General features: G+C 39.4%; 1 protein-coding gene across 1 annotated transcript in view; it reads left to right on the forward strand.

Annotated features, from left to right (window-relative positions):
• Window positions 1–13432, forward strand: part of LOC120045573 (RPE-retinal G protein-coupled receptor-like) — a 34584-nt gene extending 21152 nt beyond the window's left edge. Inside the window, exons 5-7 of the mRNA XM_038990476.1 lie at window positions 65–182; window positions 11167–11280; window positions 13289–13432. Of these exons, the coding sequence (XP_038846404.1) occupies window positions 65–182; window positions 11167–11280; window positions 13289–13432 (376 nt within the window). The remainder of the gene's footprint in view (window positions 1–64; window positions 183–11166; window positions 11281–13288) is intronic.
• The last annotated feature ends 2124 nt before the right edge of the window (window positions 13433–15556 follow it).

Consider the following 15556-nt stretch of genomic DNA (forward strand, 5'->3'; position numbering starts at 1 on the left):
TTCATCTTTGCTCCCCAGGTGCACTTGTTTCATAACATCCTGTGTTCTTTTTTCTTCTAAACAGCAACTATGCATCCTACCTAATCCCCATGGCCATTTTCAACATGGCCATCCAGACCTTTGTTGTCATGTCCTCCTACCAGTCCATCGGCCAGAAATTCAAGAAGACTGGAAACCCCAGGGTAAGAAGCATGTCTACTATTATTTTCATTCATGGCTAAGCCCTGTTCCAATACTGTATTTATTATGGATCCCCATGCCAAGGCAGCAGCTACTGTTTTTATTTCCCCTTTATTTTACTAGGCAATTCAGTTAAGAACAAATTCTTATTTACAATGACGGCCCACCAAAAGGCCTCCTGCGGGGATAGGGCCTGGGATAAATATTTAAAAAATAGGACAAAACACACATCACGACAAGAGAGACAATACAACATAAAGGAGAGACCTAAAACAACATAACAAGGCAGCAACCCATGACAACACAGCATGGTAGCAACACATGATAGCAACACAACTTGGGGCAGCAGCACAACATGGTAGCAGCACAAAACATGGTACAAAGATTATTGGGCACAGACAACCACACAAAGGGCAAGAAGGAAGAGACAACAATGCATCCTGCAAAGCAGCCACACCTGTCAGTAAGAGTTTCCATGATTGAGTCTTTGAATGAAGAGATTGAGATAAATCTGTCCAGTTTGAGTGTTTGTTGCAGCTCGTTCCAGTCGCTCGCTGCAGCGAACTGAAAAAAGGAGTGACCCAGGAATGTGTGTGCTTTCGGGACCTTTAACAGAATGTGACTGGCAGAACGGGTGTTGGATGTGTAGAATAAGGGCTGCGGTAGATATCTCAGATAGGGGGGAGTGAGGCCTAAGAGGGTTTTATAAATTAGCACCAACCAGTGGGTCTTGCGACGGGTATACAGAGATGACCAGTTTACAGAGGAGTATAGAGTTCAGTGTGATGTGTTCTATAAGGAGCATTGGTGGCAAATCTGATGGCCGAATGGTAAAGCACATCTATTCACTCGAGAGCACCCTTACCTGCCGATCTATAAATTGTGTCTCTGTAATCTAGCATGGGTAGGATGGTCATCTGAATCAGGGTTAGTTTTGCAGGCGGGTGGAAGAGGAACGATTACGATAGAGGAAACCAAGTCTAGATTTAACTTTAGCTTGCAGCTTTGATATGTGCTGAGAGAAGGACAGTGTACCATCTAGCCATACTCTCAATTACTTGTAAGAGGTGACTACCTCAAGCTCTAACCTCTCAGAGGTATTAATCACACCTGTGTGGAAAGAGGCATTCTTCTTTCCCAACCACATGACCTTTGTTTTGGAGGTGTTCAGAACAAAGTTAAGGGCAGAGAAACCTTGCTGGACAGTAAGAAAGCTTTGTTATAGAGCATTTAACACAAAATCCGGGGAGGGGCCAGCTGAGTATAAGACTATAAATGGATGAGAGAGCTTTCTACTGCCTGAGCTATGTTGTTGATGTAAATTGAGAAGAGCGTGGGGCCTAGGATCGAGCCTTGGGGTACTCCCTTGGTGACAGGCAGTGGCTGAGACAACAGATGTTCTGACTTTATACACTGCACTGTTTGAGAGAGGTAGTCAGCAAACCAGCCCCAAGACCCCACAGAGACACCAACACTCCTTAGCCGGCCCACAAGACTGGAATGGTTTACCGTATCAAAAGCTTTGACCAAGTCAATACAAATATCAGCACAACATTGCTTATAATCAAGGGCAAGTGTGACATCATTGAGGACCTTTTAAAGTTGCAGTGACAAATCCATAACCTGAGTGGAAACCAGATTGCATACCAGAGAGAATACTATAGACATCAAGAAAGCCAGTCAGTTGATTATTGACAAGTTTTTCGAACACTTTTGATAAACAGGGTAAATTAGATACAGGCCTATAACAGTCAGGATCAGCATGATCTCCCCCTTTAATTAAAGGACGAACCGTGACTGCCTTCCAAGCAATAGAAAGAGAAGTGGGAGGCCCCGGTGCACAACTGAGCAAGAGGACAAGTACATTAGAATGTCTAGTTTGAGAAACAGACGCCTCACAAGTTCTCAACTGGCAGCTTCATTAAATAGTACCCGCAAAACACCAGTCTCAATGTCAACAGTGAAGAGGCGACTCCGGGATGCTGGCCTTCTAGGCAGAGATACAAAGAAAAAGCCATATCTCAGATAGGCCAATAAAAAGAAAAGATTAAGATGGGCAAAAGACACTGGACAGAGGAACTCTGCTTAGAAGGCCAGCATCTGGTTAGAGCCAGTTTGTGTTGTTCTGTGAGGGGAGTAGTACACAGCGTTGTACGAGATCTTCAGTTTCTTGGCAATTTCTCGCATGGAATAGCTTTCATTTCTCAGAACAAGAATACTGACGAGTTTCAGAAGAAAGTTGGTTTCTATCCATTTTGAGCCTGTAATCGAACCCACAAATGCTGACGCTCCAGATAGTCAACTAGTCTAAAGAAGGCCAGTTTTATTGCTTCTTTAACCTCTAACGCCTACCTAACCCGGATCCGGGAGCCCCCCCATCACAAAAGCTGACTAGCATAGCCTAGCCTAAAGCCACAGGGATATCATATAATAAAATGTTCATGAAATCACATTTCCAAGACACCAAATGAAAGATACACATCTTGTGAATAAAGCCATCATTTCTGATTTTTAAAATGTTTTACAGGGAAGACAAAATATGTAAATCTATTGGCTAACCACGTTAGCAAAAGACACCACTTCCATACTCCACCATTTTCTTACTGCATCAGTAGCTATCACAAATTCGACCAAATAAAGATATAAATAGCCACTAACCAAGAAACAACCTCATCAGATGACAGTCTGATAACATATTTATTGTATAGCATAGGTTTTGTTAGAAAAATGTGCATATTTCAGGTATAAATCATAGTTTACCATTGCAGCCCCCATCACAACTCTCACTAAAATGACTAGAATAACTACAGAGACCATCGTGTATTAGCTAATTACTCATCATAAAACATTTCTTAAAAATACACAGCGTGCAGCAGATGAAAGACACAGATCTTGTGAATCAAGACAATATTTCAGATTTTCTAAGTGTTTTACAGCGAAAACACAATATAGCGTTATATTAGCTTAGCACAATAGCGAACATTACAACAGCATTGATTCAAGGCAAAAATAGCTATAACGTATAAACCACCAAAATATATTAATTTTTTCACTAACCTTCTCAGAATTCTTCAGATGACAGTCCTGTAACATCATATTACACAATGCATATAGAGTTTGTTCGAAAATGTGCATATTTAGCGGCACAAATTGTGCTTATACAATGAGAAAAGTAGCCAAGAGCTCGAGCAATCTGTCCGGCGCCATCTTGGAAAGCCACCTACTCTTATCGAAAACTATTCATAAACTTGACTAAAAAAATACAGGTTGGACAGCAATTGAAAGACAAATTAGTTCTTAATGCAATCGCTGAATTACATTTTTTAAATTAACCTTACTGCGCAATACAGGCTGTGATAACACAATGCTACACTGCAAGCAATGGCGTTTCATGCATTTGACATTTTTCAACAGAACAATGAATTATCAGCATAAATAGTTCTTACTTTTCGATGAACTCTCATCAGAATCTTGGGAAAAGTGTCCTTTGTCAAAAAGAATCGTTGGAGAACGTCCTCTTCAGAGTTGCAATTAGCAGTAAACATTAGCACGAAAGAGAGAGATACCCACATTCCTACAGCGCCAAGGAAATAAATACCCGAAAATCGCAATATACTGACATAAACTGATATAATTCGGTTCAAAATAACAACATTACGATGTCTTCAACACCTATATCGAATAAAAACACAGCCGGAAATGTCTGAGATCTATAACCGATGGTTCCAAAAGAACGTCCCCAGGTCCTCAATGCGCCCGAGCGAAGGTGGAAAGAATCAGCCAACTCGTTCCCAATCAATTTATAAACTTTGGGACCTACGTAGAGACGCCATTTCAAGACTCCCTATTCGCTAACAACCAGGGGAAGGCGTATGCAGTGCATCTCAACCAATAGAAGACAGTCAGAGTTATCCACAGGTCTGGGAACAGCAAGCAGATTTCATCATTTTCAAATCCTCATAGGAGAATTGCTCTAAGTCTAGTTCTGTTTCACTTACAGACATAATTCAAACGGTTTTAGAAACTAGAGTGTTTTCTATCCAATAGTAATAATAATATGCATATTGTACGAGCAAGAATTGAGTACGAGGCAGTTTAATTTGGAAACGAATTTGTACTATGTCGAAATGGCACCCCCCTAGTGGCAAGAAGTTAATCACTACAACAGTTTATCTGTGCTACCATAATTGCCAAAGGGTTTTCTAATGATCAATTAGCCTTTTAAAATGATCAACTTGGATTAGCTAACACAACATGCCATTGGAACACAGGAGTGATGGTTGCTGATAATAGTTCTCTGTACGCCTATGTTGATATTCCATAAATATCTGCCGTTTCCAGCTACCATAGTCATTTACAACATTAAAAATGTCTAAATTGTATTTCTGATCAATTTTATGTTATTTTAATGGACAAAAAATTGCTTTTCTTTGAGAAACAAGGACATTTTTAAGTGATCCCAAACTTTTGAAAGGTAGTGGACATCCAAGGGCAAGCCATGCTGCCCTGTTCTGAGCTGATTGCAATTTTCCTAAGTCCCTCTTTGTGGCACCTGGCCACACGACTGAACAGTGGTTCAGGTGCAACAAAACTAGGGCCTGTAGGACCTGCCTTGTTGAAAGTGCTGTAAAGAGTAGCGTTTCATTATGGACAGACTTCTCACCATCTTAGCTACTATTGTATCAATATGTTTTGACAATGACAGTTTACAATCCAGAGTTACTCCAAGCAGTTTAGTCACTTCAACTTGCTCAATTTCCGTATTATTCATTACAAGATTTAGTTGAGGTTTAGGGTTTAGTTAATGATTTTTCCCAAATGCAATGCTTTTAGTTTTTGATACATGTGACTCACCACCTGGATTTGGTCTTATGTAGCAACGTTTGAATTTCTGTTTTTTTACATCGGATAAAAGTAGAGACTCAGAGCTACAAAGTGATATATCATACACTGCATTTGAGGAAACAATGGGAAAGTAATTCTGCTTTGAAAGTTGATCAACTTGTAAACTCCATTTTGATAACTGTTTTTCAATGTTTTTGGTACTGTTATTGGAGAGCCCTTTGTGTACACCCATTCAGCATTGTTCACACCCTCTTAAGTCTTAGACCCACCCATCTCTTTAAGGGTTGATCCGAGCGTTCTGTACTAACTTGCCAGTTACTTCCAGACATTTAACTTTCTGGGATATGTGGGACGCTAGCGTCAACAGAATAAGTTCTGTTATACTCACAGACATGAGTTTTGTGTCGCGCCTGCAGGGTTGAAATATGCTTCTCTCTCTGTTCACTATGGTGCTATCCTCAGATAATAGCATCGTTTGCTTTCGCCGAAAAGACTATTTGAATTCTGACATGTTGGCTGGATTCAAAACCAGTGTAGCTTTAATTTGGTATCTTTCATGTGTGATTTAATGAAAGTTTGATTTTTGTAGTAATTTATTTGAATATTCTCTGCATTCTCTGCATTTTCTCTGGCTTTTGGCCAAGTGAGACAGTAGCGTCCGGCCTAAACTCAGATTTTTGAATATAAATATGAACTTTACCGAACAAAACATTCAATTGGTCGGATTACCAGAATATAGTTAATTTCCCCCCACCTTCGGATGTTCCCAGAATCTTTATGTTAACCAAAGGATTTTCAAATGTCACATCAGCAGGGTAGAGAGAGGAAAAAAGGGGGGGAGAGGTATTTATGACTGTTATAAACCTACCCCCAGGCCAACGTCATGACACAGTGCTGCTGGCAACAATTGAATTACGCTTTGAATTACGTTTGCTGACACCAGACATATTCAATGGGTGTTCAGCGTTAAAAAATGTAGCAGTTATTCTGCGCTCTGGCACACTAAGATGATTTTTTTGTTAAGAAATGTAGCTAGATAGCTAGCTAGGTAAACAATGAATCCCAACGCATTACATAATGTTAGTTAGCGAGCCAACCAGCTAATGTTAGCTAACTAACAGTACACTTTAAAACTTCTTGCCACTAGGGGGGCGCCATTTCGACATAGCACAAATTCGTATACAAATTAAACTGCCTCGTACTCAATTCTTGCTCGTACAATATGCATATTATTATTACTATTGGATAGAAAACACTCTCTAGTTTCTAAAACCGTTTGAATTATGTCTGTAAGTGAAACAGAACTATACTTAGAGCAATTCTCCTATGAGGATTTGAAAATGCCTGAATCTGCTCACTGTTCCCAGAGCTGTCTTTAAATTTGACTGTCTTCTATTGCTTGAGATGCACTGCATACGCCTTCCCCTGGTTGTTAGCGAATAGGGAGTCTTGAAATGGACTCTCTACGTAGTTCACAAAGTTGATAAATTGATTGGAACCGAGGTGTCCAGCCTTTTGGATCTTCGCGCTGGCGCAGAGAGGGTCTTGGAACGTCTTTTTAGAAGCTCTGGTTTTAGAAACTAGTTATATCCGGCTCTGTTTTTATTCGATATAGGCTTTAAAGACATCATAATCTTGTTATTTTGAACCAAATTATATCAGTTTATGTCAGTATATTGCGATTTTCGGATATTTATTTTCTGAGCCCTGTCTGAAGTTGGGTATCTCTCTCTTTCGTGCTAATGTTTACGGCTAATTGCAACGTGGAAGACGACGTTTTCCAACCTTTCAACGATTCTTTTGGACAAAGGGCGCCTTTCCCAAGATTCTGATGGAAGCTCGTCCAAAAGTAAGAGCTATTTATGATGTTATTCCGTATTTATGTGGAAAAATGTAAACGGATTTGTCCGCCATTATTGCGGCACTAGTCTGGCTGTAACGCACACTGTATGTCTAGTAACGTTAATTTTAAAAATCTAACTCAGCGATTGCATTATTAAGAACTAATTTGTCTTTCAATTGCTGTCCAACCTGTATTTTTTTTGTCAAGTTTATGAATAGCTTTCGATAAGAATAGGTGCCTTTCCAAGATGGCGCAGGACAGATTGCTTGATTTTTTGCCCACTAATCACGTTGTGTAACCACGAATTGTGCGGCTAAATATGCACATTTTCGAACCAACTCTATATGAATTGTGTAATATGATGTTACAGGACTGTCATCTGAAGAATTCTGAGAAGGTTAGTGAAAAAATTAATAGCGTTTGGTGGTTTATAACGTTATTGCTATTTTTGCCTTGAATCAATGCTGCTGTGTGACTGACTATTGTAGTAAGCTAAGATAACGCTATATTGTGTTTTCGCTGTAAAACACTTAGAAAATCTGAAATATTGGCTATATTCACAAGATCTGTGTCTTTCATCTGCTGTACGCTGTGTATTTTTAAGAAATGTTTTATGATGAGTAATTAGCTAATACACGATGGTCTCTGTAGTTATTCTAGTCATTTTAGTGAGAGTTGTGATGGGGGCTGCAATTGTAAACTATGATTTATACCTGAAATATGCACATTTTTCTAACAAAACCTATGCTATACAATAAATATGTTATCAGACTGTCATCTGATGAGGTTGTTTCTTGGTTAGTGGCTATTTATATCTTTATTTGGTCGAATTTGTGATAGCTACTGATGCAGTAAGAAAATGGTGGAGTAAAAAAAGTGTTGTCTTTTGCTAACGTGGTTAGCTAATAGATTTAAATATTGTGTCTTCCCTGTAAAACATTTTAAAAATCAGAGATGATGGCTTGAATCACAAGATCTGTATCTTTCATTTGGTGTCTTGGACTTGTGATTTCATGAACATTTTATTTTATGATATCCCTGTAACTTTAGGCTAGGCTATGCTAGTCAGCTTTTGTGATGGGGGGGATCCCGGATCCGGGTTAGGTAGGCGTTAGAGGTTAACTTGAAATAAATACTTTGTCAAAATTAGAAACGCGTAAAATCTGAAAATGTAGCAAGCTACATGATCTTTTCCGTGGTCTGAAATTGGAGTAGATAGCCAGAGCGAATTTACCAGCTAGTACGTCTAACAACAGTTGCAGTGACATTGTACTGAAATGGATACTTGCATAGTGGAGTCTTGACATGTAGCTAGCTAGCTAAACAATGGACCATAATCACAACTCATGGCGTTACTACCCTGCATGAATTGGCAGGTAGCTAACCAACCAGTTCTATGGCTATAACTAGTCAAGCAAATGTGTCTGAGATACAAAGAATAAGATCATACACAGAACATTAGCTAGCGACCCAGCCAGCTAACGTTAACTAGCTAACAGTACACTTGAAATTAAACCACTCTGTCAAAATTAGAAACGTGTAATATCTGAATGTAGCTAGCTAGACTATCTTACTCGTATACATCATGGTTGGATGCGTCTCCTGTCTGATGCCATGCATGGTTGCCCTTAGTTTGAAGATGTAATCCAGACTGGTGCTTTCTCCATCTCATTAGCTATCATACTCGAATTCCACTGATTTCAAAACTCAGTCCTCCAGAAAGCGGAGAGCATACACATAACAATAGCTAGTGAGCCAGCCAGCTAACGTTAGCTAGCGAACAATACACTTTAACTTGACATTAGGTTTATGCAGTTTTACTACGTGATACATTTTTTAAAAACTTGTTCGACACGATTACCTAGACATACTGACCAGCTCCAATAGACAAGTGCTTGCTACATGGCAGACCAATCCAAACTCATCTCTCAGCATGTCCAGCCCACTTATCTCAGCCAATCATGACTAGCGGGATGATTGCTGTCTTTTTCTGTGGCTAAACCAACTAGGCTCATAATTTAACCAGGTTACTGAAACAGCCCCCTTACACTCAATAACTGGCATACAAGTTTGATATTAAGGCACATGAAAGTTCACATGTTCGAGAAAGCATTTCTGCCCAAAAAACGCATTTTGGTAAAACATTTTTTTACCTTCAAACGGCTCTCCTGCAAAGTCATTACTTGCAACATATGCCTAGTTTACTGAATCGGGTCACTAATTTAGGACTAACTTATTCCTTGCCACCCATTCTGAAACTAACTGCATCGCTTTGTTAAGTGTAGCAGTCATTTCAATCACTGTAGTACCTCCTGAGTGGCGCAGCGGTCTAAGGCACTGCATCTCAGTGCTAGAGGTGTCTTAACAGACCCTGGTTTCATTCCAGGCTGTATCACAACCGGCCGTGATTAGGAGTTCCATAGGGAGGCACACAATTGGCCCAGCGTCGTTAGGGTTTGGCCGGGGTAGGCCGTCATTGTAAATAATAATTTATTTAGTTACTTAAAAAATGTGTATAGTGTTGAGTCATCCGCAGACATAGACAAACTGGCTTTACACAAAAGTAGTGGCATGTTGTTAGTAAACATTTTAAAAAAGTAAGGGGCCTAGGCAGCTTCCCTGGGGAATTCCTGATTCTACCTGGATTATGTTGGAGAGGCTTCCATTAAAGAACACCCTCTGTCAACACGCACAATACCTATAGTGCCAATGTTAATCTATTTAGCTTTTTTGCCCTGTAAGGTGTAGAGTATCAAGGCCCCCGGGAGAAGGGATTAGGTGAGTTGGTTGAAATGCAACCACCCTGCCGTAAAGGAAGCCACTATAAATACGTCCCGCGGGACTGGAGGGACTGAATCAGGTTGCCTCTCCCTTTATATGTTGCATAAGACATTTACTCATGGTGCTGTAGCTAGGTCTAAGACCGCGCTAGTCTGAGCACAAAGGTGACTATGCTGCAGAAAAGCGTGAGCTCTTCTCACTAAGGCAGCACTGTTACTGTTATGTAACCTTCAAATAGCATCACTCACACACAGACGTGCTCTCTCTGTGTCTCTCTCACACACACACAGACACACACACATCCAATACCTGAAATCCACACATCACCTCATCATTATTTTGGAAAAACAAAGGCCCCTCTCCTCTCAGACTCCCCTGATAAACAGAGTGTTGGGTTTCTACTAGAAATGTCTACAAAACTGTACACTATGTAATTAACATTCCTTTATGGATACAAAGGTTGTACACATGGCAATCCAGTCTTTGTGTCATGTGTACTCAAAAAGAACACATACACAAACAAACCTGTTACCCCCAAGTATATTGCAGTATGATTATGAAACATGGGATAACTAAATGGTCAGTGAACAACATTTTCCTGTGTACCTGTTTTGGTGCATGATGTCTTTGTTTACGAGCTGAACTCGGAATGTAGTTCATTATGAAATTATGGTAAGCTAGATATTGTGTTTCTATCCCAGCCGTTATCCCATGCTTGTGACCAGACCGTCACATGCATGTAAGCCCCATGATCCGAGATGTTTTTCTTTCTTTTTTTGTTCTCTTCATGGCTGAACAGTAACAATTCCTTCTCTCTCTCCCTCTCTCTCGCCATCTCTCTCTCTTGCATGTTTTGGAATGTTTTTATTCTGTACAGGCTTTCTTCTTTTCATTCTGTCTATTAGGTTAGTATTGTGGAGTAACTACAATGTTGTTCATCCAACCTGTATCTTTGTAGTGACTGGGTGTATTGATACACCATACAAAGTGTAATTAATAACTTTACCATGCTCAAAGGTATATTCAATGTCTGCTTTTTTTTAACCCAACCATCAATAGGTGTCCTTCTTTGCGAGGCATTGGAAAACCTTGCTGGTTTTTGTAGTTGAATCTGTGTTTGAAATTCACTGCTCCACTGAGGAACCTTACAGATAAATCTATGTTTGTGGTACAGCGATGAAGTAGTCATAAAACATTATGTTCACACTATTGCACATAGAGAGTCCATGCAATTTATTATGTGACTTGTTAAGCAAATTGTTACTCATGAACTTATTTAGGCTTGCTATAACAAAGTGGTTGAATACGTATTGATTAAAGACATTTCAGCTTTTCATTTTAAATACATTTGTAAACATTTCCACTTTGATATTATGGGGTATTGTGTGTAGGCCAGTGGCGAAAAAATATATTTAATCCATTTTAAAATTCAGGCTGTAAAACAACAACATTTTGTCAAGGGGATGTGAATACTTTCTGAAGGCACTGTAAGTAATATACTGTCAATCTCTCTACAGTTTAACACTGCCACTCCCCTGAAGACATTTTTGTTCTGCTGGGGACCCTATGGAGTCCTGGCCTTCTACGCTGCTGTTGAGAATGCCAACTTGGTCTCTCCCAAAATTAGGATGGTAAGGACAACACACACACATATGTGTGCGCACACGCACTGCATCTAATCTGACAGAAAACTTCATATAGATTTCTCAAGGTCATATGACTTTGTGTATGCCGACGGTCTTTTACTCCATTTTCCAAATGCAATACTCAGGGTTTCTGTGTAATATAGTAGTCATTAATCGCACTGCTTGATTATATACAGTGCATTCAGAAATTATTCAGACCCCTTGACTTTTTCCACATTTTGTCATGTTAGTCTTATTCTGAAATATATTAACTTGTTTTTTCCCCCTCATCAATCTACACACAATACCCCATAATGACAAAGCAAAAATAGGTTTTTAGAAATGTTTGCAAATTTATAAAAAAAAACTAAAAAAACTGAAATATCACATTTACATAAGTATTCAGACCCTTTACTCAGTACTTAGTTGAAGCACCTTTGGCAGCAATTACAGCCTCAAGTCTTCTTGGGTATGACGCTACAAGCTTGGCACACCTGTATTTGGGGAGTTTCTCCCATTCTTCTCTGCAGGTCCTCTCAAACTCTGTCAGGTTGGATGGGGAGCGTCGCTGCACAGCTATTTTCAAGTCTCTCCAGAGATGTTTGATCGGGTTCAAGTCAGGGCTCTGGCTGGGCCACTCAAGGACAATCAGAGACTTGTTCCGAAGCCACTCCTGCGCTGTCTTGGCTGTGTGTTTAGGGTTGTTGTCCTGTTGGAAGGTGAAACGTCGCCCCAGTCTGAGGACCTGAGTGTCTGGAGTAGGTTTTCATCAAGGATCTCTCTGTACATTGCTCTGTTCATCTTTCCCTCAATTCTGACTAGTCTTCCAGTCCATGCCACTGAAAAACATTCCCACCGCACCGCAGGATGGTGCCAGGTTTGCTCTCGGTTTCCTCCAGATGTGACGCTTAGGATTCAGGCCAAAGAGTTCAATCTTGGTTTCATCAGACTAGAGAATCTTGTTTCTCATGGTCTGAGCATTTTTAGGTGCCTTTTGGCAAACTCCAAGTGGGCTGTCATGTGCCTTTTACTGAGGAGTGGCTTCCATCCATAAAATGATGCAGAGATGGTTGTCCTTCTGGAAGGTTCTCCCATCTCCACAGAAGAACTCTGGATCTCTGTCAGTGACCATTGGGTTCTTGGTCACCTCCCTGACCAAGGCCCTTTTCCCCTGATTGCTCAGTTTGGCAGGGCTGCCAGCTCTAGGAAGAGTCTTGGTGGTTCCAAACTTCTTCAATTTAAGAATGATGGAGGCCACTGTGTTCTTGGGGACCTTCGCTGCTGTAGAAATGTTTTGGTACCGTTCCTTAGATTTGTGCTTCGACACAATCCTGTCTCGGTGATCTACAGACAATTCCTTCGACCTCATGGCTTGCTTTTTGCTCTGACATGCACTGTCAACTGTGGGACCTTATATAGACAGGTGTGTGCCTTTCCAAATCATGTCCAATCAATTGAATTAACCACAGGTGAACTCCAATCGAGTTGTAGAAGGATAATCAGTGAAAACAGGATGCACCTGAGCTCAATTTTGAGTCTCATAGCAAAGGGTCTAAGTACTTATGTAAATAAGGTATTTCTGTTTTGGATTTGTAATAAATGTTGAAACATTTTTAAAACCTGTTTTCGCATTGTGATTATGAGGTATTGTGTGTAGATTAATGAGCATTTTTTATATGTTTTATTCATTTTAGAATAAAGCTGTAATGTAACAAATGTGGAAAAATTCAAGGGGTCTGAATATTTTCCAAATGCACTGTAACTCATGGTCCTTTGGTTCCCAAAGCAATGTGCATTTAACACATATTGGTATAGTGTATTGCCCATTCAGGAATCAAACTCACAACTCTGGTGTGCCAAATGTCATTCTCCAACCAACTGAGTCATTCAACCCTCTATGTATATCTGTATTTTAACAAACTTGTTGTACAGTTTGACACAAATGTACAATTGTTTTTCTTCTTGAGCTCGTATTGAGACATTGACATTGCTCTGTTTGGTCTTCTGTTTGCAGTTGGCTCCTATTCTGGCAAAGACCTCTCCCACCTTCAACGTTTTCGTGTACGCCCTGGGCAATGAGAACTACAGTGGAGGCATCTGGCAGTTCCTCACTGGGGAAAAGACTGAAGTGCCTCAAATTGAGAACAAGTTCAAATAAACTAAGCATGTGATAATCACACACAAACTGTCCTCTTGGTTTTCCAAAAGGTACGAATGTTGTTGTAGATTCATTAAAGTCACTGGACCTGGACTTCATTGTGTGTGTGTGTGTGTGTGTGTGTGAGACATTTTAGTCTGGGGTTAACGTGGAGTGTTGTGTTTGTTCTGGCATTGGGATATATTTATGTTCACTCTCTAGTTTAGGATGGGCAGTAGACACACGCCATGCCAGACTGGTGAAAAACTATATTATTAGATATTAATATTATAAATTATGACATATAATGATGAATTCCTGTCCAGCTCAAATAGCCTAGAACTTATTTTCTCTAAATGGACTAAAATGCATATATATTTTTAAAACCTCTTTAGTCTACAGGTATAATGCTTCATCACTTTATGATGTCTTGTTATAATCTACAGACAATTCCTTCGACCTCATGGCTTGCTTTTTGCTCTGACATGCACTGTCAACTGTCAACATTTTTACAAACCTGTTTTCGCATTGTGATTATGAGGTATTGTGTGTAGATTAATGAGCATTTTTTTAAATGTTTTATTCATTTTAGGATAAAGCTGTAACGTAACAAAATGTGGAAAAATTCAAGGGGTCTGAATACTTTCCAAATGCACTGTAACTCATGGTCCTTTGGTTCCCAAAGCAATGTGCATTTAATATTATGAGATGCTAATATAATGGGTCATACATGTGTATAACAACTGTTGCTCTAACAATACATTATAACCACATTAAAATGCATCATACTTGCAGGCTTTAGGCAAAGTGTTACCAATATTTTCACTCATCAAACATGATACTACTTTGCATTCCTTTGAAGCTGGATAAGTTAATGTAAAGAGTAGAGATCCCCTGATAGAAATCCTTTATAGCTCTAGTCCCAGTAGAAGCTATATGGTCATCCAGAAATTGGGCATTCCAATCTTGCTTTGTAGGTTATTACAGGCAAAGGTCCTGGTTGAGCTACCAAGCAGAATTAGTAGAGCAGCAACACTCTGCAATTCTACCAAAAAGGGTGTTTTTCATGAAAACACATCCCTCCGGCCACCCTGAGATTATAAGAAAGGAAGAAATGTATTATGCATGCTCTTCTCTCCTCCAGGCTTAGTTTCAAAGGCAGTAATGTAAAATGTTCTCCTATTTCACATAGAAATATTTTTTTTGTTAACACATCATTCATGTTGGAAAGTAAACTACTAAAATAGATTTTCATTGTTGACAGGTGATAAATGGTCGGACAGGTTATAACTGGTCAGGAAAAGTAAACAATCGCCTTCATTATGATGCACCAAATGTGACATTAGACATTGCACGTCATTGATTAAGGTGATGTTACTAAGGTAAAGTTCCTTGACATTAATTGATTTGAATTAAAGAGCACAAGGTAGTGTTTGAGACCCGTTCATTCCATCCAACTCTTCGATTTTTATGTATGATTCAGTTTACGTGGAGAGAACAGTTTAGCAACCAGCATCGGTTAACATCTGTTTCCTTTTCAACATTATTACCACAACACTTCGTACGTACCTTGTCTGATGGTTGATGCTCAGAAAAGAAAGAATGTATACTATACTTTCATAGGAGAGTATTGGAGATAAGATAGATACAATAAAGAATAACAATGGCAAGGTAGTAAGATATAAGGTGACCCCATTGATACAGTGGTAACACTTTACTTAAAGCCTTCTTTATAACATGTATGAGGCTTTCTAATGTCCTATAATATGTTATATCTCTATATCAACCTTTCAACTGAATAAAAATGGGTGTTATCTAGTCAAGTTTATTATGAGATGATAACAAGACATTATAAGGGATCATACATGTTTATGAAAAGTCTTACAATGTAATATAACTCCATTATGATGCACCATACCTCCAGGCTGATAGGGTAACATAGGTCAGACTGATAGAGAGAGGCAGTTACCATAGCAGATGATAATCAATGACAATGATGATAATCAAACAAAATCCTTTTGTTATTATAGGAGAAACTCAGATGATCTGTTTAGCAATTGTAAAAACTCCTAATGCAGAGTGTAGGCCTACAATTATGGTATCTATGAGTCTCATTCAGGTATCTAGGGTGAGAAATGTAAGCAA

The sequence above is a fragment of the Salvelinus namaycush genome, chromosome 4 (genome assembly GCF_016432855.1).
Source record: "Salvelinus namaycush isolate Seneca chromosome 4, SaNama_1.0, whole genome shotgun sequence".
Lineage (NCBI taxonomy): Eukaryota > Metazoa > Chordata > Actinopteri > Salmoniformes > Salmonidae > Salvelinus > Salvelinus namaycush.